This window comes from Oryza brachyantha, chromosome 8, assembly GCF_000231095.2.
Source record: "Oryza brachyantha chromosome 8, ObraRS2, whole genome shotgun sequence".
NCBI classification, from domain to species: Eukaryota; Viridiplantae; Streptophyta; class Magnoliopsida; order Poales; family Poaceae; genus Oryza; species Oryza brachyantha.
In genome coordinates, this window is record NC_023170.2 from 13,912,359 (window position 1) to 13,940,165 (window position 27,807).

Below are 27,807 nucleotides of genomic sequence, written 5' to 3' on the forward strand. Positions count from 1 at the left end.
TCGACGCCTCTCACAAGCGCCAACGGTCAGCTGTAGCTAGTGGAAATGGAGTGACAGACAAGCGGGCAGCATATTTGTAAACGAAAAATAATTTATAAATAAAATTTTTATATACATATTTTAGTGATCTAAAACACCAAAATTAATTCCAAAATTAAAGTAAAAAAATCCAAATTTTAGTTTATAAGCATAACCAGAATAAAAAAGATGGGGCGAAGGGAAAAGACATGAGCAAGAGATAGAAATTAAAACATCTCATAATTCAGTTTCTCTGTCTCATGCATCTAAGTCATTTGAGCAATTTTACTGTCGTTGAGAATGTACTAGAATGTAACAAATTTTTAGTAGAAAATTTCGTATCTCTTGGTATCTTTCCAGGTACTGTAAAATTGCTCAAAGTCATTTACCATCGGACATTCTTCACGTGCACAGCTGATGTGGTGAAGGAATGCCACAAAAATACTCGGGTTAAAGAGAGTTGTAATCTGCATGGAGTAGCACCATATCTAAAACAGAGGAATTTGGTAAAAAAAAGGTGCACATTTATGTCCACGAGAATGGAGGAAAAATCACATGTTCGGAGTACTTGCAACACGATTAAAAAGCATGGTTTATCGCAGAGAGTTCACATCCCTTACTCTCCAATCTCTAGCTTAACTAGAGCTAATTTATTAGCCGTCCGCAAGACTACCAAATCACTCGCTACCGTCCATGTCTTCAAGGAAGGCGAACTCGAAATCATTCTTGTTGTTCATGAGGATGTCGTCCAGGTCCAGGTCCCAGCCGCCCTCCTCTCCGTCCAGTGAGCCGCCGGCTGCATCGCCGGTAGCTGCACCGGCGTCCTCCAGAGGCAGCATCGTCGCATCATCATCGAGCCCCAGCCCCAGGAGAGATTCCAGCGAGAACATGATGATGTCGTCTTCACCATCTAGCGGAGCAAACGGATCAACCGGATCAGGCAGCACGACGAATGGCTCGACGACGCTGTTTGGTGCTGCTGCTTCCGCCGTGGCCGCCGCGTTCTCCTCTGGTTCGACGACGACGGCAGCGCTGCCGCCCTCGCCGGCCTGGGTCGCCATGATTGGGCTGGTGATGCTAAACACGGGCTGCATTGGTGGAGCCATGAAAGAAGAGCCAGCGGCGGCGTTGTTCTGCGGCACACCTGCTGCTCTAGGGGCTCCGATGGATGGTGCGGCACCGCCGTAGTATGCGGTTTCTCCGTCAAGGAGATCATCGACGGGCTGCCCAAAGGGAAGCTCGATCAAGGGGGCCTTACCTTTATCCATGGCCGTCGTGACCCGCGGCGGGAACGCATGCAGCAAGTCGATATGGTTGTGCAGGGTCGGTGGTGTAGGACCCTGGTAGGAGAAGGGCCCCATGAACAGCTTCTGCGGGGGAGCACCCAGCTGGACACCGCTCGGCGGCTGCTGTGCCCTCGCCGGCGCCGGCGCGGACACCGCCGGAGCAATGTTGTTGAAGGAGATAACCGCATTGCCGTTGCTGCCGAAGGGTTGCTGCAGCTGCTGGTACGCCGGAACTTGAAATGGTGCAGCTGCGCCGCTGCCAGCGAAGGCCGCCGGCGGCGCCTTCACTGCGACTGGTGCAGCATTGTTTACGAAGGAGATCACCGCGTTGTCGGCGGGTTGCTGAAACTGCTGGAATGGTGCGGCGGTGCTGCTGCCGCTGCCGGCTACGCTGCTTAGCCCTGCTGGAGGAGGGTTGAGCGGCGAGAGATTGAGGCTTGGAAGGATGGCTTTGAGGAACGGGGAGTCGGCCGGCTGGAGGAGGCGGCGATCGTCGGCGTGGACCTCCTTTTGTTGCTTCTCGCGGTATTCCTGTGGAAATGGTGGACAGAAATTCAGACATCACATATTAACATACTCCCCCTGTCTTATAAAAAAATAAACAAAATACTGTATTTGATACATCCCATTGTAACGGATTTGATCAGAAATATAAATAGATTCGTAGGACTATAATATATCACATCGAGAACTAGATTGAGTTTTTATGAGACGAGAGATATCTGATTGGATGATTATATGTCTAGAAAAAATACCGTCCTTTAAATTTTGAGTGATTACCGGTCCTTGACAAGACAGATGAAAGTAAATTTGGAACACCTTAGCACCTCTCTTAATGACAGTAAATTAATCTTCTCATTTTTAAAGGCTTATTTAGGAGCTATGCGATGGCATAAGTAATTGCCATGTTTTATTGAGGAATAGCATTAACATTTGGAATACTGCAATCCTAATCCCAAAAACACTTTCATGCAGTCACTATAAGTTGTTAAAATACTCCTATTTTACCAGATACTGTTCATATATGAACATAATTTGACTACTATTTTGACAGCGGGATTATATACAACCAGTTAAAATATAGCATGTTATTGTCAAAGTACAATTTTACATATAAATTTCATTCATCTTTTAGTGAGCAAAAAAATTGAAATAGATACACTAGCCAACACCCACAAGAATTCAAAGCGGAGGAAGTATGCATTTTGGAATGTAACATGACTGGGAAAACCGTTTTTAGCACACGGGTGGACATCCACCCGTGTGCTTGCATCTTATGTAAATAGTCATAAAAAATGTGAAACAATTATGAATGTGTGTATATTTGGCTTCAGTTTTGTTTGTTTCTTTTGCTACAATTTTTAGAAGTTGAATTTAAACTTGCATATTTGTGGAGTGATATAACTCATATTTATCTATCTTGTTAATTTTTTTCATAATTTATAACTATTTAGATGACATGCAAACAACGGATGGACACATAAAGTTGCTAAAAAATTGCTTCCAACATGACTGCATATAGAACCTGGCTATAGTCTACTGGTAGAAGAATCCATGGAGAGATAAAGCAAAGCTCTAATAACTATAGCGCTGCATGCATAGTATATATCGCCTCAGAGGACTATATATATAATATTGATATTATATATATATATAAGCATTCATGATTTGGTATTATATAATGAAAGTCTCACCATATTGCAGTATGCATGCATATCGAAGCAAAACTAAAGAGGAAACGTCCAAAATTTTACAGTTACAAAAAATTGAAATTGTTGGTTTTTAAAATGAAGGTAGTGAAAACAGCTAACAGTCAAACGTTTGTGGAGGAAAGTTGGCACCTGTAAGTGGCTAGATCCATGCTGCCTTGACAGCCCATTCTCGTTCACCTTCTCCAGGATATTGGTTGACTTGGCACCTGCCAAAATAAGCAGGAGAAGAACTTAATTAACTATTTGATGAAACAAAGTTTTACCTAGCAGTATGACTTGAAACTGCGTACAACATGACAGTTCCTAATCTATATTTACTAATTATTCTCACTTTTCTATGCAATATAAAGTAGTGATTCAAAGTTGAAATTAAAAAAAAATGTTTCTATGTTTTGCTTCTACCAATGTACACACACAGACCATCCATACACACGAAGCTCTCTTTTACTCCCACATGCTTTTATGTATATCATGCTATGCCATATGATATGTCGAACCATGTATCAACAATCTTAAACATTTAAGAATAGAGATAACTTCGTGTGCATGGATACATAGTCTATACATATAATGCATGATGCATGTTCCGAAATGTCGTACCGCACCCTCAAACTTGTGCTTAAGGGCTAAGGCACAACAACCACGTAACCCGGTGTTTCTAGGGTTTAGAAGAAACCTGCTTCGCCGCTGCAGTTGGCGTTGCTGCCATTGTTGCCGTCGACGTCGATGATGGTCAGCTGCCTCTTTCGGCTGCCGCCGGGCCTCACCGTCTTGTAGTGGACCTGTGGCTGCTCATCAACGATAACAACACCATCGTCGTTATCACCATCTTCGTTATGAGCGCCGGCAAGAGCGTCTACGTTGGCGACGCCGCCGCTCGGAATTCTATCTTCTAGGCAGCTCCTGCGCCAAGCCACCACCCTCCACACATGGGCCATCACGTCGGAGCTGAGCGGCTTCCTGACGACGTAGGTGGCCGTGTCCAGGAGGAGGTTCAGAAACTCCTCGTCCTCGCCGGCGACCGTGTCCTTCGTCGACAAGACTGCATTACATCACACTAATTTACGTAGATGCAAACAAACATATGCCAAGTAAGCAACCAAGATCGATGGCTTGATGCCATGATATATATATATATTCATTCATGTGTGGTACTCTGAACATTTAAGCACTGGTTTTTTTTTTCCTTACTGTAGATGACCGGGATGTGGAGCTCGGTCTCGACGACGAGGCGGAAGTCGAAGCCGGAGGAGACCACCTTGTGCACGTCGCAGAGGACAGCTTGGACGTCTGCCACGTTGTTGCTGGACAGTGCACGTAGACCGGCACTTGCTGTTGCGTACGAAGCCACCACTGCAAGAGCAAAAGAAAAATAAATTCAGGGAGAGTTTTGTTTTGTTTTATATGGTTGAAAGTTACTTTACAGCTTTGAATAGGCGACTTGCATGTAAGTAGTTCCATGGATGTTTTGTTGAGAATTTTATAGCAAAAAAGAAGGCATGCATCCCAAATCGGGATTTTTTTTTTAAGGAAGGGGATGCCAAAGAGATCTCAACAGGTGTGTTCATATATAATCAAGAAAATTCAGATAACAACGAATTTGAAGGTTTTCAATACTACAATAAAAAAATCTTCACAGATAAATAGGAAATATTTTTTTAAAAAGTATATTTTGGCGCGAAGGAAGCATGTGCAACCAAGTAATTTAAATCTCAAGAAGAAACAACATGCAAAATCTGCAAGACAAAAGGCTAAGAGCAGTGGTTCAAACAGTCGTTTCAAACAAAATATGCAGAATCACCACCGAAAAAACATCAAACATGCATCATGGTCAAATTTACATTTTTTAGGAAGCGACCAAGATGAGTTACTGACGACCACTGTATTACTCCTTGATTATAACTGACCAGATATATAGAAAAGGGGGAGAAAACACCTTCTTGAAAATCAGAAAAAATACACTTCAGATTGTTGGGTTTTTTTTACCATAGTTGAGAAGTACTTTAAGGTACCAAAAAATTTTACTACAAAATTCTGGTATCTCAAAGTACTAAATTTTTGCACTAAAAATTGTGTTACCTTGAGATATTTTTTTTGAATGTTAAAAAAGCTCTCAGGTTTTATTTTATCTCAAATCAGGGGATCAAAACATCTAGACTAGAAGCAAGAAAGTACCAAGACGCCGTTCTAAGAAAAATCACAGACGACGAGTGAACCACAACCTACTACATAAACACGTACATGCAAAGTCACAGACAGAAAAAAAAAATCCTCAAGAAATCCCCTAAACAAAATCAAAGATTACTACACAAACAAAAAAAAATCCCCTCAAGAGTCAAGACATCAGATTATACAAACAAAAAACACAAGATAATCTACGGATCTATCTATGTATAGTACACAAAAACTAAACATACTGAATCAAAGACACATCCATGCAAACTTAAAGCTAGCAGCAAAGCCATATTTTCTTTACCTCGGCAGCGCAGGCCGGTGGACGACATCGCCGCAATCGCGCTCCTGACGGCCTTGGCGTCGTCGCCGATAAGCATCACACGCAGGCCGCCGGGGAAGAGAGCAACCATTTCTTGATCCATCGCGAGAGGGATTAGCTACACACTTCCTACGCTGCTTAGTTGTTCACTGTTTGCAGTGTAGGTTGTTATGGGACTGAACCCTGTTATTTATAGCCTGGCAATACCGGGGGGGGGGGGGGGGGGGGGGGGGGGGGGGCGGTTTATTCTTGATTATTTTGTGGTAAAAACTGGCATTGGCTTTGACGGTTAAAAGTGGCTAAAAACCTTGTGTTTACAGTGTGTGAGTTAAAACTGTTGCATTTTACCCGGAAATGACGAGTGGTAGTCCCTGCTGAAAGTTTGTGTCGGAGAAAAAAAGATAAACATTCATTTTCTCCCATCTCTATCTATTTGTGTTAGAGACATTTTTCGTTTATCTCTTATGACGAGTACGTAGTGCAGTGCTTGCTTTTAATTTGTTCATATGTATATAAACTAGACTTTTTTACCATCTTTAAAAAATATCTCAAGATATCAAAGGTATCAAGAATTTTAGTATATTTTTTTAAGTACATCAAGATGTAATGTATCTCGAGGTACCGTATTTTTTACATAAAAAATATGGTATCTTAAGTTATTTTTTTAAAGATGGTAAAAAACTCATATAAACTCTGTTTAGTGACCAATGCAAGTTGCTTTTTTCTTTCAGTTCGCATACGCACTCGTTTCGATGCCTCCTCCATGGAAGATTGGAAGCTGCTCTCTTTGACTGATTTGGACTGTTCTACCATCTACATCTGCATGTATAAGGGCTGCCCATATATGTATCGACGCATCTATATCTGCAGATATAGATGCACTGTATGCAGCACTGGAGCGTTTCTCGTCTCAATGATGCCGTCGCAAGCGCCGCTGTGGCGGCAAGCAGTAATATATATGTCGACATTTTCCGATCGAAAAGTACGTGGGATATATTGGTTTTATCTAATAATTGATATGAGGTTCGGCTAACGAGTAATTTATGATCGGCTATAATTTAAATAAGTAGACTAACTTATTGACCTATGCCTATTTTTAGTATTATAGTCAGTTGTCGCGCCCTTTCAAACAAGCCAGTTGTCGCGTCCTTCCAAACAAGCCAATAGATTACATCATGGACAGGGACATCGAGGTTGGAAACTGACAATCGAATGATTTAGTTTAGTTTCTGTTTCAAAAAATAACATTTTTTGTTAGCAACAAAAATAGTGTATGCGTGTCAAAATAATTTTGTTTTTAATATCGACTGTCATATACACGTGTATGGAATCTGATATTTAAGTACCATAGGTATCCTGTTCTGAAACGTTATGTCATTCATTAATCTTTCTCTATACATAAATGTCATTGATTTTAACCGTGGCACATGTATAAAGTATATACAAATAAAGAATGAATAATATTGGTATGTCGTGTCTGATGGGTTAGTTGTTACGTAGCAACGGAATCATAAATTTATTTTCTTTTTACCGTAACTTGTGAGAGTTGAATATGAACCTGTATGTTCGTGAAGTAATTCACGACATATTAATCTGTCTTATCAACTTTTCTTCAAAATCTTTAATAACAATTTCACTGAGGAGGGAATTTAGAATCCATGGTGTGTATACTAGTGCACCTACCAGCCATACACCCAAAAAATAAATTTTCGTCTATCCCAATTCAAAATTTTCATCCCCCCTAGCCATGCATCCGCCCGGCCATGAACCACCCATCTGTCGAGTCGAAACAAAATGAACTTACGTACACCCCCGGTTGCAACAGCGCCCGGAGAGGGATAAGAACAAAAATCTCTCTCAAAACGATTAAAAAAGAGGGGAGGGGGTCCCCACGGCGACCAAGAAAGGCAGCGAGCGAGCGGCCGGGTGCCGCGACCGCGCGGACGAAACGGCCGCAGGGCAGGCATGCATGATGCATCATCGCATTCGGCAGCTAGCGAGCGCCAAAAGGAGAAGCGCGTGAGACCCGAGCGAGGGAGGGATAGATAGATGGATAGCAAGCGCGCGTCACGGTTTGTCGCGCGCCAACTCACCAAACCCTGCAGGCCCCGCCCGTATTTCCTCGAGCGTTTCGCCCGCACGGCGAAGGGGTGGGGTGATGGCTACGCACCAGCGGACCGACGGAGGAGGTGCACTGCACGCGGTGCTCGCGCATGCAGCTTGCTTCCACACGTCACGGTACGCGGTGCGTACACGGGGGGAGCGGAGCCCCGCGGAGGAATCCTAGAACGAGTATGTACGTCAGGAAAAATGGATTGGAGTGTGCTTGTATCAGAGCACCGCGAAAGAGCTAGCTCCGTTTTTTCGTTTTCGTATTTCAGCGAAAGCAGCTAGAATAATAATAGGGAATAGATATGGGCTGTGCCATATTTGGTTTCTCATTGAAATTAAGCATAAACAAAACAATCAGTTAATACTTAAAAAATAATTTATAAGTAACTGTTAGACGTCGGAAATAAATTACTATAAAGACTCCAAAAAATTATCCTTAAATTTATGTTTTAAAATTCAAATTTAACCTATAAAGCATAAGCATAAGTAAATAATAATAATAATAATAATAATAATAATAATAATAATAATAATAATAATAATATGGAGTGGAAACAAACAACTACCATATATAAAAGCAAACGACTTTTACTGATCAGGTGTATCCACACAATTACATACGATGTGTTATTACCTTAGCTGATAGCATGACACTCTTTCGTATATGTTTGCCCTTTTAGTAAACCTCTCCTGGAAACGGAAACGGGATCTCTCAGCACACCCTGTAGTACATGCACATGTTAACCACTCCCTCCATTTCATAATGTAAGATGTTTGACTTTTTTGTCTTTAATATTTAATCATTTATTTTATTCAAAAATTATAGAAATATCATTTATTTTGCTTATGACTTACTTTATTATCGAAAGAACTTTAAGCACGACTTGTCGTTTTTTATATTTGTACTAAATTTTTAAATAAGACGAATGGTCAAACGTTGCATCCGAAAAAGTCAAACATCTTACATTATAAAACAGATTAGTACTTGTTTTGTTAACGAGCTAATCAGCTGACAATGCACCCTTCCTTTCAATTTTTAGACTAAGGCCACGTTTTTGTGCATGAGTTAGGTAACATGTGCGAAAAACTTAGTGATATATTAGTGTATGATTAATTAATTACTAGTTATTTAAAAAGTAGATTGATATGCCTTTGTAAAGCATCTTTTCTATATAAAATTTTCGCAACAAACACATAGTTCGGGAAGAAGTGCGTGCGCATAAAATGAGTGACTCAAGTTTACTGGACCCATGAATCGGATACAACCTGATTATCATTTCCTTCTGAGCACTACTTATATTTTATGTAAACACATACAATCTTCTCGTCCATGACGGGGTCAAGATATCGCACTTGCCGACATGTGCATGTGGCACAATTCATTTTTGAGCATGTTGCCTTCGGTATAATATATTACGACGATGATACACATGCTATTCGTGTTTTTGAAAATTTGATTTTAGAATTGTTTTTAATAACTTTTGAATTTTAAGACCATTTTATCCTCTACAAAGCTTACGAATATAAAGTTTTTACTCCAGATGAAAGTTTAGAGTTTTATGGTGTAAAGTTATTTTTCTCTTGTAGAAAATGGCTAGTAAATTGTTTCTTTAACTATTGTTGAAAGTCTATGTATAAATATTAATGTTATGTAGAGAATTTATAAATGTATATTTTATTCACGTAGAAATATATAACTAGAAATCTTATCAAAATAAGTATGATGGCCCATGTAGATTTGATGTCTAGCCTCATTATAAAATTTTATCTAAGAAAAAATGGAATGTAATTCTCATACATAAGAGTAGAGGGAGGGAGAGCAGGGGATCAAAGCTCTTAGTGGAGAGGATAGATGCCTTCATCAATACCTTGCCTAGGATGGCCTGGGTAGAATCCACCTCCTTGTTGGTGCATCAGACTCTCTGGGAGTAATTAATTAGCATATATTAGTATATGATTAATTAATCACTAGTTATTTAAAAAGTAGATTGATATGCCTTTGTACAGCATCTTTCCTATTCAAAATTTTCGCAACAAACATATATTTCGGGAAGAAGTATGCGCGCGAATAATGAGTGACTCAAGTTTACTGGACCCATGAATTGGATGCAACCTAGTTAATTATCATTTCCTTATGGGCCCTACTTATATTTTATGTGAAAATATGCAATCATCTCGTCCAAGACGGAGTCAAGATATCGCACTTGCCGACATGTGCATGCATGGCACAACTCGTTTTTAAGTATGTTGCCTTTGGTATAATATATTACGACGATCATACACATGCTATTCGTGTTTTTGAAATAAATTGATTTTAGAATTATTTTTAATAGCTTTTGAATTTTAAAACCATTTTATGCTCTACAAAGCTTACGAATGTAAAGTTTTTACTCCAGATGAAAGTTTAGAGTTTTATGGTGTAAAGTTATTTTTCTCTTGTAGAAAATGGTAGTAAATTGTTTCTTTAACTATTGTTGAAAGTCTATGTATAAATATTAATATTATGTAGAGAATTTATAAAATTATATTTTATTCACGTAGAAGTATATAACATCAAAATAAGTATGATGGCCTGCGCAGATTTGATGTCTAGTCTCATTATAAAATTTTATCTAAGAATAAGAAGAATGTAACTCGCGTACATAAGAGTACAGAAAGGGAGAGTAGGGGATTAAAGCGCTTAGTGGAGAAGATAGATGACATCATCAATACCTTCCCCAGGATGGCCTGGGTAGACTCCACCTCCCTTGTTGGTGCATCAAACTCTCTGGGAGTAAACCGTGTTCAAGCTAATTTATTTATTAAAGATTCTAGCTAAGTCATGCATGGCTAAGATGCTAATTTATTTCTTGAAGCTTCTAATTAACTCATGCAAGGTTAAGCCTCTCTAATATTCATGAAGCAAGTATCAAATAGTAGCTAGAAAAATGTGGAAATCTCTAGAAAATATAGTATTCATATGTATGTTCGTGTCCTATCTAAGGTCTAGAATAATCTAGTTAGCTGCAGTTAGTTGTAGAGTAATCTAGCTTACTATCTAATGTGTTGTATGATGGTCTATAAATAGGCAACGAAGGGTGTGTACAAGGATGATGTACTCCTATACATTGAAGTGAATAAGAGCTAGCACACAACATACACAAGCTTCCCTCTTTAGAAAGACACCGAGCAAAACAACTCTTCTACTTCGATTGCTCACAACCAATTCTACAAGATAATTTGCACCAACAAACAGATGGTTTTGAGAAATACGGCTTGGCAACAACAAGGATACCTAGGTCCATCAATGCAACGGCCAGCAGGGGAGCTCTAGCTAGTTGACCATGTGGCACCGATGAGACGACCAACTGCTCCATGGTGGATCAGTCGGAGTGTGGGATCACGAGGGGAAGGGCCTCGGAGGCATGCCTCTTCTTTGCCTCACCCTAATATGTGCCGATCGTTGACACCACCTCCTCGCTCCAAAGCGTCGCCACCTACCGCATCCGAGCACATCACCATCATCATTTTTCTACAGAATCGGCAAGTGAGGCACATTGCCGCCATTGTCGACCTCCGTTCAACGTGCCACTCCTTGATTGTTGGCCACCACATGTTGACGTGTCAAGGCGCTAGATCTAGATGTGTCTATGCATGCTCCAACTGTATTGTCGAATGGGTGTCACCGGGAGGTGTTGGATTCAGTTGACGGAAACACGACGATCTTAGGGTGACTAGGGCGCTCCAATCCTAGGAGATGCAGTGGAAGCTCAAGGTCTGGAAGGATGCATTGTGGAGGTTGCATGGACGATGCCACTCTCCTCGTACGTAGCCAAATCAATAAAATTAGGAGTAACAAAAAGAAAAAGTTAGCAATTATATGTGGTCACAAGTGAAATAGAATATAAATATGAGAATATTTAATGATTCGACACGCTTAAATGTAGCAATTAATATATGTATCTATAACATGTGGTTTTTAAACTCATATGAGATTGGCAGATAAGTTAATAAATTCTTAAATATGTTATTATAGCAGTGACAAATAATTAAATACCCCATAAATATATGGTCCAGAATAGTTCTCTAGTAAAAGATTTTGTCTTGTTCGGAGTTATGTTAAGATGTATTTCTAGTCCCTCTCTAAAAATTGAAATGTATTGATACTTGGGCTCAAATATTTCCTTTTCCTCTTATTAACATAGGATTCTATACGGTTTTTCAAAAAATAAAATAGGATTCTATACTGTGAGAGGAAACACTATGGATCTTTTTTTCATTACTTTATTAGCATAGTAAATTTATGGTATATGAACGTACGTAATTTCATATTGAATATCAAAATCCAACCCTCCAGCACCATATTATCTCATGGGGATGAGGTGTAGCACTGCACCTTCCAGCTGTATAAAAGGTTCGCTAAACAATAAATCCTGGTCTATTTCACTTCAAAAATTTCACATCTAATTGCAACAACAAGAAGGAACGGAATAAAAAAATATCTCAAAACATATAAAATGAAATGCTCCTACGTTGATCAGCCATCCAGTGCATGAGTGTGATGACCAGACAAAACTGACGCCTATCTGTCACAAGTGCCAACGCCCAGACAAGAAGCTTTTAACTTTTTGCCAATCCCCTCGCACAACGCTTGTGAGAGAGATTAAACTCTTTTGTAAAACGTGGCAACAAGTTAAAAGCCACTAACCGATTTCCATGTATGGAGTACTTGCAACTTGATTAATACCTGCAACATTAGTAAGCAAAAAGATGCACATTTCTGTCAACAAGAATTAATTAATGAAGGAAAAACCACGCATGTTTGGAGTACTTGCAACACGATTAAAAGTTGGTTTATCACAGAGAGTTCACACATCCCCACTCTCTAATCTTCTCTACCTTAACTAGAGGTAATTTATTAGCCATGGCTGATTACTAATTAACTACTCGCTCCTGGTCTCCTCCTCCAGGAAGGCAAATTCATTCTCGTTGTTCATGAGGATGTTGTCCAGGTCCAGGTCCAGCTGCCTTCCTCTCCACTCGGTGAGCCACCAGCTGCAACGCCGTCACCAGTAGCGTTGGCGTCAGCCACACCGCCCTCTTCCATAGGCAGCATCATGTCATCATCGTCTAGCTGGCCCATGAGAGATGCCAGAGAGAACGACACGGTGTCTTATTCAGCAGCAAACGGAGCAGAAACTTGATCGGGCACCATGAACGGCTCTGCCTCCACCACTACCTCCGCCACTTTCTCCTCCGATGTGACAACGGCGCCGTCGGTGCCGGCGTCCTCGCCATGGGTCGCCAGACTCGCCATGATGGGCTCAGTCAGACTGAACGTCGGCTCCACCGGTGGCGCCATGAGAGAGCCACCCGCACCAGCAGCTCCGATGTGGTTCTGCTGCGTGGAAGGTGGCGGAAGACCTTGGTAGGAAAAGGGCCCGAGGTACAGCTTCTGCCCCATCGCCGGCGCCTGCACGGCTGCCGGCACGACGTTGTTGTTGAAGGAGATCGCCGCGTTGCCGATCAGGGTAAGAGGGTTGCGCGGCGAGGCATTGAGCGTCGGAAGGATTGCCTTCAAGAACAGGGAGTCCGGGACACGGAGGGTCGTCGGAGGGCGCTCGTCTAGGTCCTTCTTATGTTTCCTCGCGCGGTATTTCTGCGGCGGCAACGACGACCAAAAATTTAGGCATGTTAATTATGGCAGACATATATATCCATATTCATGTGATAAAAATACATACTACAAATAAGTTATTTTACTATAGTTATGAAGATTCTGAGGGTGCTAGGCTACACTTTTATACTCTAAGGTGATTGTTTTTCATGTAAAATGTCAAACGTTATATTTGAAAACAAAAAATTATTTGTGAATAAAATTTCTATATACGTATTTTTAATGATCTAAAATCCAAGTCCGAAAATAAACTTTGGAGAAAAAAAAACTCCAAATTTAGCTCTAAATTTAATATTGAAAAACTTCAAATTTAACTCTAAATTTAATGTTAAAAATTCAAAATTCGGCTTATAAGCTTAAGCAGAAGCAACCGGACGAGAGTGTCTAGATTTTGCCTGATCAGTAGCTCATAAAACAGTAAATAAAGTTCTCAATTTTTTGTGTGTTTTATCTGGTTGCTATGTAAGAGTATAATAGTAAATCATCATGCATATTCATCGATCAATAGCATTAACTTTTGGCAGTAATGCATTCCAATCCAAAACAGAACTTATAGAACATAAGTTATTAACTAACAGAACTTATAGAACATAAGTTGTTAACTAAAGAACTAGTTAATCATAAAAGTAATTTGACTATTGCTTTAGCAGCAGATTTATTTACTAGTTAATCAAAGCATATGTTTTACATGTAAATTTCATTCATCTATTAGGGATCAAATTAAAATATATACTAAGTTAACACTCACAACTAATCAAAGTGGAGGGAGTATATGCATTTTGGAATCTAGCATGAGTATATATGCAGAGATCGATGCTACAGCCTACAGATGGCGTCACATACTCGCTTAAGAGAACAACATAATTAAGCATCCATAATTGCTAGAGATACACTCCTCTCCTACAGTCCCACTATGCCAGTATTGCATGCATAGTTAAAGAGGAAACATCCAAATATTTTTGCAGTCACTAGAAATTTAAACATTTGGAGCGTTTGAAATTAAGGTGCTGAAAACAGCTAGCATGCACGGTCAAACGACTATGGAAGAGAGTTGGCACCTGCAAGTGGCTGGAAATATGATGCCTCATCAGCCCTTCCACGTTCATGTGCTCCAGTATCTTTCTTGGCTTCGCACCTGTTGATATCAAAGGAATTAGTAATCTTAAAAAAGTTGTTTAACCTCACAGTAGGATTTGGAACTAACTGTGTACAATGAGTCGTGATAGTTGATGATTCATTCACTATTCTTTCTCACATTTACCTTTTATGCAACTAACATATATTAAGTATAGTGACTGGAAGTTGAAAGTAACTTATAACAATTAATTGCATCCTTTGCTCCTACACTATAGTATGCACGTACCCACGCCGATATGTTGCACCGCACGCTCAAACTTGCGCTCGAGGCACGGTGTCCATGTAACCCGGTGTTTCTGGGGTTTAGAAGAATCATCTCCTTCACCGCTGCCACTGCCACGATTGCTGTCGTCGAGGTTGATGGTCAACTGCCTCTTGCGGCTACCACCAGCCATCATCGCCTTCAAGAGGACCTGCGACTTCTCGATGATACTAATGTCGTCATCATCACCTCCAACAACACCAGCATGAGTTGCCTCGTCAATGGGTGGAACCATGTTTGTCAACTTCAGAGAGTAGTTGCGCCATGCCACCACCTTCCACAGCTGGGCCATCACGTTGGAGCTCAAGCTGTCTAGTGGCTTCTTGATGATATAGGTTGCCGTCTCCAGAAGGTTGTTACGGAACGCTTTGTCCTCATCGGCGACCATGTTATCCATCGAAAGAACTACATATGAAGCATGCAAGCATCCAGCAATTAAACCAGATTATAGACACAATGACATGTACTTATATATATTTACGACACTCGAATATTTGACCCCTTTGTTAAGTATGCTTACGGTAAATGACAGGGATGTGGAACTTAGTCTCAACGAACAGGCGGAAGTCGAAACGGGAGGAAACCAGCGTGTGCACGTCGCAAATGACAGCTTGGACGCCCACCATCTTGTTGCCATGGAGGGCTCGCAAACCGGCCCTTGGGGTGAAATGTGTTGCCACCACTACAATGACAAGGAATAAATGCAGTGAGAGTTTTGTGCTGAAGCTAGGGGATGGGGTTGAGACCTCAGCAGGTGTGTCATATATATATAGCAAAATCAGACATTAACAGTGAAGTAGGAAGGGGCAAAAACTACAATAAAAAATTATCATAAATAAAAAAACAAGTTTACTTAAAAGAAAAACTATTTTGGCGCGAAGCAAGCGCGCAACCGAGTCATTTGAATCTCAGTTGAAAGAAGGGACTGCATAATCTATGTCTATAAATTATAAAAGGGTCAGATCTGTGGTTCAAATAGTCGTTTCAAAAATAGAAATTAATAAGCATCACAAAGAACATACTAAATCATGCACGGTCAAATATATTTTTTCTAGGAATCAGCCAAGACAAGTAACTGATGACACTTCTATCCTAGCACATATCCGATCCTATGTACAGAAAGGGGGCTCAAAACACCCAGGTTTAAAATCAGAAAATATTCAATTCACTCCTTTTCCATCAAAACAATCAGAGGATTGTAAACAAAATACTACAGAACGCCTAGAAGGGTAGAACCAAAACTAATCTTCTCGTAAACATAATCCTATGTACAGAAAACACCTGCACAAACAGCAAATTCATTCTCAAGAAATCTCCGCGAAGATCCACAGATTACACAAAATCAAACAAAGATCCGGCTGGAAAACGCGAAAAACAAAACAGTATCTGAGATCTACCTGGGTAGTTGAGGCCTGACAGCTTCGCCGTTGCGATCCTCGCTGCCTTCATGTCACGGTCAACAATCATGACCCGCAGGCCACCAGGGAAGAAGTTGAGCATAGTTTCTTCCTCCATCTCCAGGCACCGTCACTAGTACTGACCACTTACTTGTTCGACTAGAATGGAGGAGACTAGCACTGTATTTGTAGGCTGGCAAAGGGGTGGTTGGGTGGGGTTCTAGATGCTTCTATGACATACTTATCCTCTAACCTGAGTCAATGACATAGGGATCCATGAGGTAAGTGGTCCACATGCTAGTCACTTAAAGTTAGACAACAGTAAGTTAGAGACTTGGAATGGGGTGGAGGGGGAGGGTGTTGTTGGTGCAATGTATAGTTAACATTTTTTCTTTATTATTTTTAAGAAAAAAGTTAGGTTGCATCGTTACATTTGACGATCAATTAACTTATGATGTGAGAGGTGATATGTGTCCCTCAATTTGCATTTTAGCGGAAAACTATGAGTGCCATTTCCTGCTCAGGGTTGAAAAAAATATTGTTGATCAGTCTCTGAAGTTTATATCTGCATTATATAAGTATGGATTGACCAGTTAAAATGCCACCCCTATAACACTAAACAGATTGTATAACCAGCCTCAATTTTTCCAATATGTTTATCCTTATAAACCAAAGTTTGAATTTTATAACTTAAACTTTTGAGTTGATTTCGAGGTTTTTACACCATAGTTATTTTTCAGTCTTTTAAACTTCTAGATCACATGTATAAAACTTTTCTCTACCATAAATTATATTTTAATCGTTAATAAACCATTTTGCTTACGCTTAAAACAAATTAAAATTAAGATGAGGACCTATGCTCATATACTGTACTATGCTTTGAGAAGAAAATAAAGTAGGCATGTGCACTCGTATCCGCATCTCCTCCGTTCGGACGTACTCGCTTCAATGCATACACTGCACGCATGGAAGGGGTGTTCTCTTTGACTGAATTGGACAGTCTATCACCTACCTGCATGCACGTCTTGATGATGTACTCGCAGGCGCAGCCAATTTGATCCAAGACTCCAAGTGATACATACGGTGTCAACATTTTCTTTGTTCGATGTATCCATAGGTTGTCACGCGTCTAGTGCAACAACCGGCCGTGGGGTGCTGTGGACAGTCATCTGAGATGTGGAGGATATACTCGACTTCCTAGTAAAAAGAATATTTTTTGTTTTGTTACATATTAAACATAAGATTTTGCCTATCAAAATAACTGTGTTTCTCATGCTCCGCCTTTATATATAATTGGTCTTTCGACGTCAGCCGACGTATTTATGTAACCGTTGATTCTATTATGGCACACGGGCAATCCAGACAAAGAATCCTATAATGGTAATGGTATCAGAATATTCCATGCTTACCATCGAAAGAGTATCTATTGGCGTTTCCGCTACATTCAACGTCATCTTTGATCATTACTAGCATACGTGCATGCATTCAATCATTAATGTCGTCATACTATATCCATTTCGTACTATTTGCCAAATTTCGTATCATTAATAATACCCGCCCAAAACCCTCCTCCTCCTTATCGTCATTTCTATGCCATCAATCTATCATTCAAAATTTCCATTCCCCTATAACCATCCACCACATGGACCATGGGCTTGAACTAGCTTCCTGATTTTTGACACGTGGAGAAAAGATAAATAGGATGACGTGCATACATCGGTTACAACCCCATGCTTTTACTGGGACGTTTCTATGTACTTGGCTTAGGCACTGAGCCCCCTGTCTTGCTCCAATATGTGTAACCGGTGGCTCCGAAAGCAGAAGCTGATCAACATGACTTGCTTTCCATATTAGCTTCTCACACTTCTCTTGGAGGGAAACGCCTCTACCACCACCTATCTTGTTTGTCGCAACCGTCACCGTCTTCCTCTCATATGTTGCTGCCTCCTCCACTTCCTCTTCACTACTACAAGAAATCAAATAGTGCTGGTTGGGAACTAACAAAATTGTTGGATTCCCAACCAACAACCCCAAAGATAACACAAATGGTCATAAATCATTGGTGCCAGCTCTACCGTCGGCACATATAAGACGTCTTATAGGTGCCAGGTACATGACTGACATCAATGGAAAGGAGACAAAAATAAAGATGGAATCAAGCTAAGTCGAGTCATCGTAAAGGAATCCACATATCAAGAACATCCAGTAAGAGGTGATGTGTGTCCCTCAGTTTGTAATTTAGCCGAAAACTACGAGTTCCATTTGGTGCTCAGGGTTGAAAAAAATATTGTTGATCAGTTTCCGAAGTTTATATTCGCATGATATAAGCATGGATTGACCAATTAAAATGTCACCCCTATAACACTAAACAATTGTATTACCAGCCTCAGTTTTTCCATTATACTTATCCTTACCAACAAAAATTTAGATTTATAAATTTAAATTTGGAGTTGATTTCGATTTTATTTTTCAGTCTTTTAAACTTCTAGATCACATGTATAAAACTTTTTACCACAAATTATATTTTAATCATGAATAAACCGTTTTGCTTACGCTTAAAAGAAATCAAAAGATGAGTACCTCCGCTCATATATTGTACTATGCTTTGAGAAGAAAATAAATTAGGCATGCATATATGCACTCTTCCGTTCGGATGTACTCGCTTCAATTCATACACGCATGGCATGGAAGGGTGTTCTCTTTGACTGAATTGGACTATGGGTCTGTTTAGGGGAGCTTTTCCTAGCTGCAGCTTTTCCTAGAAGCTGCTTCTGCCAGAAGCTGCCCTAAACGGTCCACAACTTTTAAGAATCTATAGTTATAGATTCTGAAAAATAAACTAAGAATCCAAAATCTGGAAAAGCTGGATTTAGAAGTTTTTCCAGTTTCTCACAAGCTGGCTACCAAGCAGTTGCTTCTCAGAATCTAAAGCTCCCCCAAACAGGCCCTATGTAGGCCGCGTTCGGCAGTGGGTTGAGGGAGGGTTAGTTATCCGGCGCGGAAAACGTAGTAATAGATTAATATATGATTAATTAATTATTAAATATTAAAAAAATAAAATAGATTAATATGATTTTTTAAAACAACTTTCCTATAGAAAATTTTTTAAAAATATACCGTTTAACAGTTCGGGAAGCGTACGCGTGGAAAACGAGATGAGTTAGATATCTAACTTGGTATGTCGAACGCGGCCGTAGTCTATCACCTACCTGCATGCACGTCTTGATGATGTAATCGCAGGCGCAGCCAATTTGATCCAAGTGATACATAAGGTGTCGATATTTTCGTTTTTTTAGATTTTTCCCTGTCAGGAACTGCTCGGAAAGTCGGAACTAGGAGCCATTACAGACATCTGTAACGGGTGGTGAATCGTTACAAATGTATCTCTACATCAGTGACCAAAACTCTAATAGTTGTTTTAAAATGAAAAAAAAGCAGGATCACCATATTTAGCAAGAACATCAAACATGAAACATCATGATTGAATTTAACAGAGATGCGTTACTTACCGTCACTTTACACCTGCATAGAAAAGTGGGGCCTAATACCTTGTTAATAAAAAAATGTATTACACACCTTTTGTGTCCGAAACTTAGGCATCAAAATATTTAAAAGCATACGTAAATACACACGCCACATTGTTTAATCACCAAAAAAGAAAATATTTGAAAGCAACTAAAAATCGTGCTCAAGGGATGAAGGGATCCCCGACCCCTATGTGAAATCTGGTTTTGACCGTTTTTTAAACAATTTTGTAGTAGTGTGTGCACACTACAAGTGCATACAAGTGAGTGTGCCTCTTAACACACTTGAAAAGATGGAGATGTAGGATCGAACAAGACCAACTAAACAAAGAGGAGGTTGAATGGTAGGAAAAATCAAAAAATCTTTTGTCGAATAAAAGATTGTCTCTATCAAAGAAATTGACGAAGCCTTATTATCATTGGTCACACCGTTCCTATGCCGTTGGTCAGACCGTTCGAATGCCTCCGGGCATACCACCTCCTTGCCTACGGTTAGACCATCGGGACAAAAAAAACACCGGTAGATAAAAACCAAAAATATAGATTAAACTATCTCGACTTTATTACATCAACTAATGTTTAAAAAGTGTATCAATAACACTACTCTCAAAACTTTTGATCTAAAATTGAAACCTAGTTTATAACCACAATTGTCTCTAATCTAAGTTTCGCAAAAGGCCTGCCTGTAGTCTACTGGAAGAATCCATGGAGAGATAAAAGCAGAGCTGCAATAACCATACATATACATACATAAATACAACATGTGTGTGTATCTATAAGCATCATCCATAATTTGTAAGTATGTATTGAGACTATTTTTGCCAGGTAGTTTTATCTCATATGGACGTATCACATCTTAAAAATTTATAACACCGCTAGTCTAATATATATAAGTCTAAATTAGCTTAAAGGTGACACAATTATACAAAACTAACCAATCATAGAATTGTAGCATCAGTCATAGACTAATTTAGCTATCAACTTTATAGTGTGCTTATGAAACCAAATAAAGTCGAATCGTCGTTGGTTACCATATATATTTATAGTAGGGAAATCAATGAGCAAATTCGAAGAGGAGGCTGCAATGTTTTCCTTTCCTTTAGCTTCATGGTTTCACAAGAGTAATTTACCCAATTCCAATCCTATAATGGCAATGATTTATTCACTTTTAGTTATTCACAATCAATTTATCACAATTCATAGGTACTTTGGCACTATATGAATCACTGTCCGTGGAGAGCTGGAGGAGTAGCTGGAGGAGTGGAGGGCAAGAGCTGCTGAGGGCTTTCGCAGTGCAGGCCCCGTCAGTGGCTTTAGCACGCCACATATGAAAAAGGTAAAAAAGACTTTACTCCTTCTAATGCAAGTGGTTTCATAGAAAATGGCTTCAAATGTGCCCACCTAATTCTGCAGCACTCCTCCTCTCCTTTCTCTCTTCTCCTTTTTCCTCTCTTCGGCGGACGGACCACGAAGCGAGGCTGCGTGGGCAGAGCGAGGCAGACAGGTGGCGGCGGGCGGACGGACGAGCGGTCGGTGGCCGAACGGGCGGCGGCGGATCTAGCCAGGACAGAAGGGGTTAGCCAAAGCATGGGGTGGTGGAGCTCGGGACGGAGGGCGGCGACGGGTGGACGGACGGGCGGTGGGTGGCCGAACGGGCGGCAGCGGATCTAGCCAGGACAGAAGGGGTTAGCCAAAGCATGGGGCGGTGGAGCTCGGGACGGAGGGCGGCGGCGGGAGGAAGCGGGGGTCGTGCGGCAGCGGGTGGCGCCAGAGCCTCTGTCAACTCGTCCTCCTCCTGACACTCCTCTGACGGAGACGCGCGTTCATCTGTCGGACACCGGTGGCTTAGCAGGGATGCTCGATTTTGAGCCACATTAGATACATGCTGAGCTGGCTTGGTTGAGCCACTCGACACGTGCTCCAACTATGAGAGCCCTGAGAAATGAAGCATGACAGCAGCGCCTAGGACATGGGTGTCCATTGGCGGAGACAGAGGGTGGTACCGGAACCACTCAAAAAAAATCTTAACTTGATCTGTGCATGTATATATGTAGTAAATATAAAAGAAAATTATTATTATTAACATATGTAAAATACACTTTTGATTAATTTATATTTTTATTATATATATCGTATATTATATTTATGACAATTAAAAAATTACGTAAGTTGGACCACCCAAATAAAAATCCTAGATACGCCACCGTGGGTTCCTATCTGCTAGGTCCGTCACCACTAGCCAGGCGGCCACTGAGGCCGAGTGATCGAGCGGCGAGCGTCTACTGATATGCTTATGCACTTGTTCAGCTATGCCAGTCGTGCGCCTTCTGCCGCCCATGGAGAAGAGGACTAGCGTTGACCGATGTGTTGGGGGGGGAGAGCTAGCAGCCACGGGGCACAACCAATTGGGTAGGCACCAGTCGACAATACAGTTGTGTGTGGCCGCAAGACTAGCAGCACTCAGGGGATGGGGCGAGTATTGGGGCTAGCGATGTGCAGGCAACAGGCTTAGCGATGCAGCGAGGCAAGCGGCGAGCGCTGGCTGAAGCGGGGAACAGGGAGAGGTCACGTGAGTTAGAGGAAGGAGAGAGAGGAAAAATAATTATAATGTTTTCTGGATTCTAGGGTGTTGCATGTAAATTTTGGTACTTCAACATCATTCGATAAAATATAAGGAATAAAATAAATAATGGTCAATTGGTTACATGAAAAATTAAAGTCACTCACCAGACCAATTGCACTGTGGATGAAGACTCATATCTCCAGTCCACGTGGCACGATAGGATCACTTAAACGACTAGCTTGCACCGTGGGTGGCCTAACCAAACCCCATGTAATCCTCGACTGCGGTCAGTGCACAGCTAGCTTCCACACGCGCGTCACAGTAGTGCCGAGCGTACGTGCAACGTAGGAATTTTGGTCTTAAGAAAACATTTCTTCGATCTGTCTACGATCGAGAACGAAGGAAAACGTATGTACTGGTCAAGAGTAGGGGGAGATGTAATTAACATCGTGGCAAACGTGTCCAGCAGATGTAAAAAGCTCCATTTCTCGCTTACGTTGCTACACGCCACAGAAGCAGGTAGGTATCAAATAGTAAAACGCAAGAGAGAAGAAACGAGTTGTGGTCTTGTGGAAACAGCTTGCCCCTTCTCTTCAGCATATATATTAATTAGGCTTAGTCCTCAACTTTTGTTAGCACGTTTTTTAAAAAATAATAATAAACAGCATACTTCGTGAGCAAACTTTGTTGTTTTTTATAATAAAATATATATTTATTTATTTTAATTTTTAGTAATTAATACTTAATTAATTATATACTGATTATATTTATTATTGTTTTAATCGTGCCTAATTGGCTAATCGGAACCTCTCTTTGCAACGGGGCCAAAAGCCAACGGTGAATCATCCAGCCGGCGAGGGCGACCACGCAGATAATACTGACGCACACCTATGGATCGATCACCAGCGGCAGCATAGCAAACGGAAAAGGAGAGGTGAGGTATAGCAAGAGAGAGAGCCAGCGTCACGATTTGTCTCCAAGTCACTAACTATAGCAAAACATGTGTCCTCGAACAGTGCGCGGCGAGCGTGACACACGAGGCACCCGGCAATGAGGGCTGACCGGCTGAGCCTGAGCGGTTGAATGCTGTGTTAATTTGAAAATATTGCGTCACAGTATCGATCACATCTGCAGCGTATAGGAATTTTGTTGGGAAAAGTTATGTCTACGAGAAGGAAGGGAAGAGAAGAAACGTATGCATGTGATGGGAGGACACGATGCTGCACGCTGGTTCAACGTAAGGGCTGCGGGCTGCCCAAATTCACACTATTATACATGTTACTTCCTGTATTTGACGGCGATGTCTTCTTCGTGTTTCGTGTTGTACATGTTACTCTTGATTCGTTATTTTTTTGTTGGGTTTAGTCCCACGTACAACGATAAAGGTAATAGAGGATCCATGAATGAACCAATTTAAAAGTTAGATGTAGTCCTTACATATCATACTAGTATTTTGGGTTGAGCAAGCCTAGGACCTAAAGTTGAGGCTCCGATTCAGTCTATAGGAAGGTAGGCCCATGTGGCCCACGGATAGTGGGTAGACTATAAACTTGTTATAAGTAATATCAAAGCCAAGGTTTGAAAATCACATGAAACAATTTTCACGGTCCACACAATTGGGGAGCCCGATAAAAAGTCTTGTTGGAGCTTCGATTGGACCTATGGGACAATAGGCCCATGTGACATGGGTGGCCTATGGTTGGTGGGTCGAGCTATGCACTTTTTACAATTAGAGTTAAGCAGTGACTTGACATTGAAGAGAGACATCACATCCCCACTAGCCCTAACACCCCTATCCCATCATCATCCTCCTTCCCAGCCTCAGCAATGCCGAAAGACAGCAGTGGCCCACTAGACCACCACCCTCCCATTTGCACTCCATGTCTCTCCAAATCTACTCCCTAAGTCCGGTGGACGAAGGGTGACCCCGCCTTAACTGTCTTCCTGTCTTTAGCGACTCCCATCACTGGTAACGTCACCATAAACACCGTCTCATGACCAATATGACTTTCATGCCCTGAAGCGCTAACCCAACTCACCATCATTCTCCAGACCCACGGCTCCAACAACACACCCCGTCATTGTTTCCTCACCGCCTACCCACCCATGTCCGCCACCTAAGGCCATGCCTCTAAGTCCATTAGCATCGCCTCAACCCTCCTCCAACCCTAACCTCAAACCCTAAACCTTAGGTTCTTTGTTGGAGTTTTAGTGCCATTGCCATTGTTAGAAAGTCATTGTCGCCGGTGAGTTTTCTCCTCTCTCCCTACTTCTCCCTCTTCCTTGGCTCAAGCTTCAAGACCGTTCAAGGACAGATGAACTAGCAAGCCTCTCTTCAAATTGATCTGGTGTCAGTGGGAACATATAATGTTTCAATTCATCCATATTGATTATCACGACCGCAACACATCCACATAGTCATTTTATTATTACATGAAAGACATACACGCACAATACATGCATAGAGTGGTGTGGTGAGTGCACATCTAAACACACCCCTTAATGAGATGAAGGTCAACACAAAATATGTGTTAGCATCACTAAACTTCTACTAAACTACACTTATGTATAATTAATGTATGGTAGCACTAGGATTGAATTCATAGTTATTTATAGCCCTTTTCGTGCCTAAGGGTTTTGTGTATTATGTGTCTATGTCCATGTGTGAGTGGGGTTGGTTAGAGATAGATACTGACGATACAGAAATGTTGGTAGAGGATATGTGAGATACACTATTTTTGGTTTCCCATAAAACCGACCTCCTAGTTGCAATAACATGTGAAAGATACACTATTTCTGAAGCAGCTTCAGAAGTGTCGCACATGTGTGTGCGCGCACGTACTTTAGAATAATATTATGTGGAACTAATGTATATATTATAGCTATATGCATAATATTTTTATATATGTAGTTTAAAATATTACCACAGGTAGTGGCTTAAGAGGTCCACGTAGAGAAATCATTGCATAAGTGTCGTGCAAAATACTTTCCTGTAACTCATCCCTTGCAATTTGTAACCCCTATATCTTCAACCCGGTCTATAGTTGACGTTGGCTGGTCAACGTTGCCTCTCGCTGAGCTCATCATGCATGCCGTCGTCCGTTCCTGAGCCCACCAGAGTCGACCTGGCCGGACTCACCGTCGGCGTCCTCCAACATGCCACAAGCAAAATTTGTATATGCTAATTAATTACTTATGAATCTTCAAATTTGATTGGGAAAAAAACATAAATTGGTGGAAAGAAAATAAGATTTGGTACTCCCTCCATATTATTTTATATGACGCCGTTGACTTTTAGGTCCACGTTTGACCATTCGTCTTATTCAAAAAATTATATAATTATTAATTATTTTATTATAATATGATTTATTATTATAGGAACTTTAAGTATGCATTATAATTTTGTATATTTAGATATAAATTTTGAATAAGACGAATGTTTAAACGTAATCCTAAAAGTCAACGGTGTCATACGTAAAATATAAAGGGAGCAGTAAATTTCTACATATGGGTATCAAGTCGAGCATTCAAGATTAAGTCGATCTCAACCGCCTCTAAAAATATGGTTTCGTCGACGAGGAGATCATCCACGGGCTGCCCATATGGAAGCTCGATCATGGGAGCCTTGCCTTTCTCCGTGAAGGAGTGGGCGCTCGTCAGTTGGTCTTTCTTTCTTGTGTGCTTCGCGTGGTATTCACGGAAGTTATGGCACATATATACATATTGGCTTGATGTCCGTTTTTGGCTATAGATTTTAAATATATATATCTATAATAATGTCTAAATTAAATAATAATATATTTTATCAAATGTTTTGTATGTTAATCTGTTTTTCTTAATATTAAGAAGCTCAAGTAGTAATTTGTAAAGTCAAATGTTTTACACATTTTTAAATTAAATCCACCCTAATTTGATTTTATATGTGGCTAGCCACGTTGATATGTTCTATCTGGCTGCTATGTGAGTTTCTAATTAATTATCATGATTCCTGGAGCAAATGAGCAATAGCATAAACTTTTGGCCATAGTTGCATTTCCAATCCAAAAATAAAACTTATAGCGAGTACATCGATCAATTCCTAAAATATGGTTTGGTGATATATACTACTCAGATCTAAACATCAATTTCCCTAGCCTCCTTGCCACATCTAGCCTTCCAAAAGCTGATGGGTGCGCTGAGGATGGCGAGGCGGAGAACGGGATTAATCCCATGCTAATACTTCATCGGCAACATGACAGCGAGTGCATCAACAGTACCAGCTTCATCGAGCGTTAGCTACATTTGTCTTTTTTTTTTGGATTTTCCTTATTAATAATTGCTTGTAGCTAGGAGTTGTGGTGAATCTTAGGAACCAATCGCCACATCGGTGGTCAAAACTGTGTAACGGCAAGGTGACCTATTTAGAGGTAGTAGCTTTGAGCCGTTACAGAGAAAGAAGGTACTCCCTCTCTGTTTCGAAAAAAACCAATTCTCTGGTTTTTGTGTCTAACGTTTGATCATCCGTCTTATTTAAAAAATTAGAAAAAAAATTAGTCACACGTAAAGTACTATTCATAATTTATCATCTAATAAAAACAAAAATATCAATCATAAAAAAAATTTAAATAAGACGAAGAGTCAAAAAATATAGGTAAAAAGTGAAAAATTGGTTTATTTTGAGACGGAGGGAGTAGGATGTGCTAGCAGTGTTTTGAATAGTTGCTTTGAACATAAATATGCAAAATCGTCATAGAAAATCGTCGAACATCATGGTCGAATTTATTTTTTTATGAATCAACATAGTCGAGTTACTTTCTGTCACTTTACTCCTCACGTAGAAAAGTGGGGCCAAAAGCCGTCTTAACCCAAAAAAATGTAATACACACTTCTATCGTGTGTGAAATCAGGGGATCAAAACATTTAGAAGAAATATAACACATAGAGTGGAGTACACCAACGGTTTCTAAACTTGTGTGCATATGTCATCTAGGTCCTTGAACTCTTAAATACATTTTTGGTCCCCGAACTTGTCCGGGGGTGTCACATAGGTCTAATCGGGCTCCGACCCGCTCCATCCGTTGACGTGGATGCCATGGTAGCGCCTACGTGTTGTTGGGCCATGTGGGTCTCACATGTTATTATCTCTCTCATCCTTATTCTTTTCTCTCTCTTCTCGTAAGCGTCAGACATGCCACGTCAGCGGATGAAGCAGGTCGGAGCCTGATTGGACCTATAGTCAACCTCCGAATAAGTTCAGAGACCCAAAAATACATTTTGAAAGTTCAGTGACGTAGATGACACATGCACATAAGTTTAGAGACCGCTGGTACACTTTACTCTAACACATATATACAAACAACAAATTTTCATCCTCAAAAAAATCCCCGCAATGATCCACGGATCGATTACACAAACAAAAACCCCAGCAAGAAAATATATTACACGAACAAATAAATACAGCATCTATCTCTTCCTCGCTTGCCACAAAAATGTATTGCTAAGCTGCTCGATCGCTAGTTCACTGTTGAAGTGATGAATTGAATGAGCTAGGCTATGTCTTCTTTCGCTTCTACTTATCCTTATAAACTAAAATTTAAATTTTCAATATTAATTTAAAGTTGATTTTACGGTTTTTTCACCGAGGTTACTTTTTAGGCTTAGCTTATA

General features: G+C 40.6%; 2 protein-coding genes across 2 annotated transcripts; both read right to left on the reverse strand.

Annotated features, from left to right (window-relative positions):
- Window positions 1-619: 619 nt before the first annotated feature.
- LOC102715046 (two-component response regulator ORR33-like) lies at window positions 620-5,613 on the reverse strand. The gene is made up of 5 exons (XM_006660123.2): window positions 5,493-5,613; window positions 4,208-4,369; window positions 3,693-4,058; window positions 3,146-3,222; window positions 620-1,835 (listed from the first exon to the last, which is right to left on the reverse strand). The coding sequence occupies exons 1-5, from the start codon at window positions 5,611-5,613 to the stop codon at window positions 696-698; spliced, it is 1,866 nt and encodes a 621-aa protein (XP_006660186.1). The 3' UTR covers window positions 620-695.
- A 6,780-nt stretch (window positions 5,614-12,393) lies between these two features.
- Window positions 12,394-16,201, reverse strand: LOC102715328 (two-component response regulator ORR33-like). The gene is made up of 5 exons (XM_006660124.2): window positions 16,075-16,201; window positions 15,198-15,359; window positions 14,642-15,082; window positions 14,337-14,413; window positions 12,394-13,260 (listed from the first exon to the last, which is right to left on the reverse strand). Exons 1-5 carry the CDS (start codon window positions 16,190-16,192, stop codon window positions 12,775-12,777), a joined length of 1,284 nt encoding a protein of 427 aa, XP_006660187.1. The 5' UTR covers window positions 16,193-16,201; the 3' UTR covers window positions 12,394-12,774.
- Between the last annotated feature and the right edge of the window lie 11,606 nt (window positions 16,202-27,807).

Coding starts and splice junctions, on each gene's coding strand:
- LOC102715046 (XM_006660123.2), bottom strand. CDS start 5,613: ATGGATCAAGAAATGGTTGCTCTCTTCCCCGGCGGCCTGCGTGTGATG. Junction 3,223..3,692: donor CAACTGCAGCGGCGAAGCAG/GTTTCTTCTAAA, acceptor TTATTTTGGCAG/GTGCCAAGTCAACCAATATC. Junction 1,836..3,145: donor ATGGATCTAGCCACTTACAG/GTGCCAACTTTC, acceptor CCATTTCCACAG/GAATACCGCGAGAAGCAACA.
- LOC102715328 (XM_006660124.2), bottom strand. CDS start 16,192: ATGGAGGAAGAAACTATGCTCAACTTCTTCCCTGGTGGCCTGCGGGTC. Junction 15,360..16,074: donor GTCAGGCCTCAACTACCCAG/GTAGATCTCAGA, acceptor TTGTCATTGTAG/TGGTGGCAACACATTTCACC. Junction 14,414..14,641: donor GGTGCAACATATCGGCGTGG/GTACGTGCATAC, acceptor TGATATCAACAG/GTGCGAAGCCAAGAAAGATA.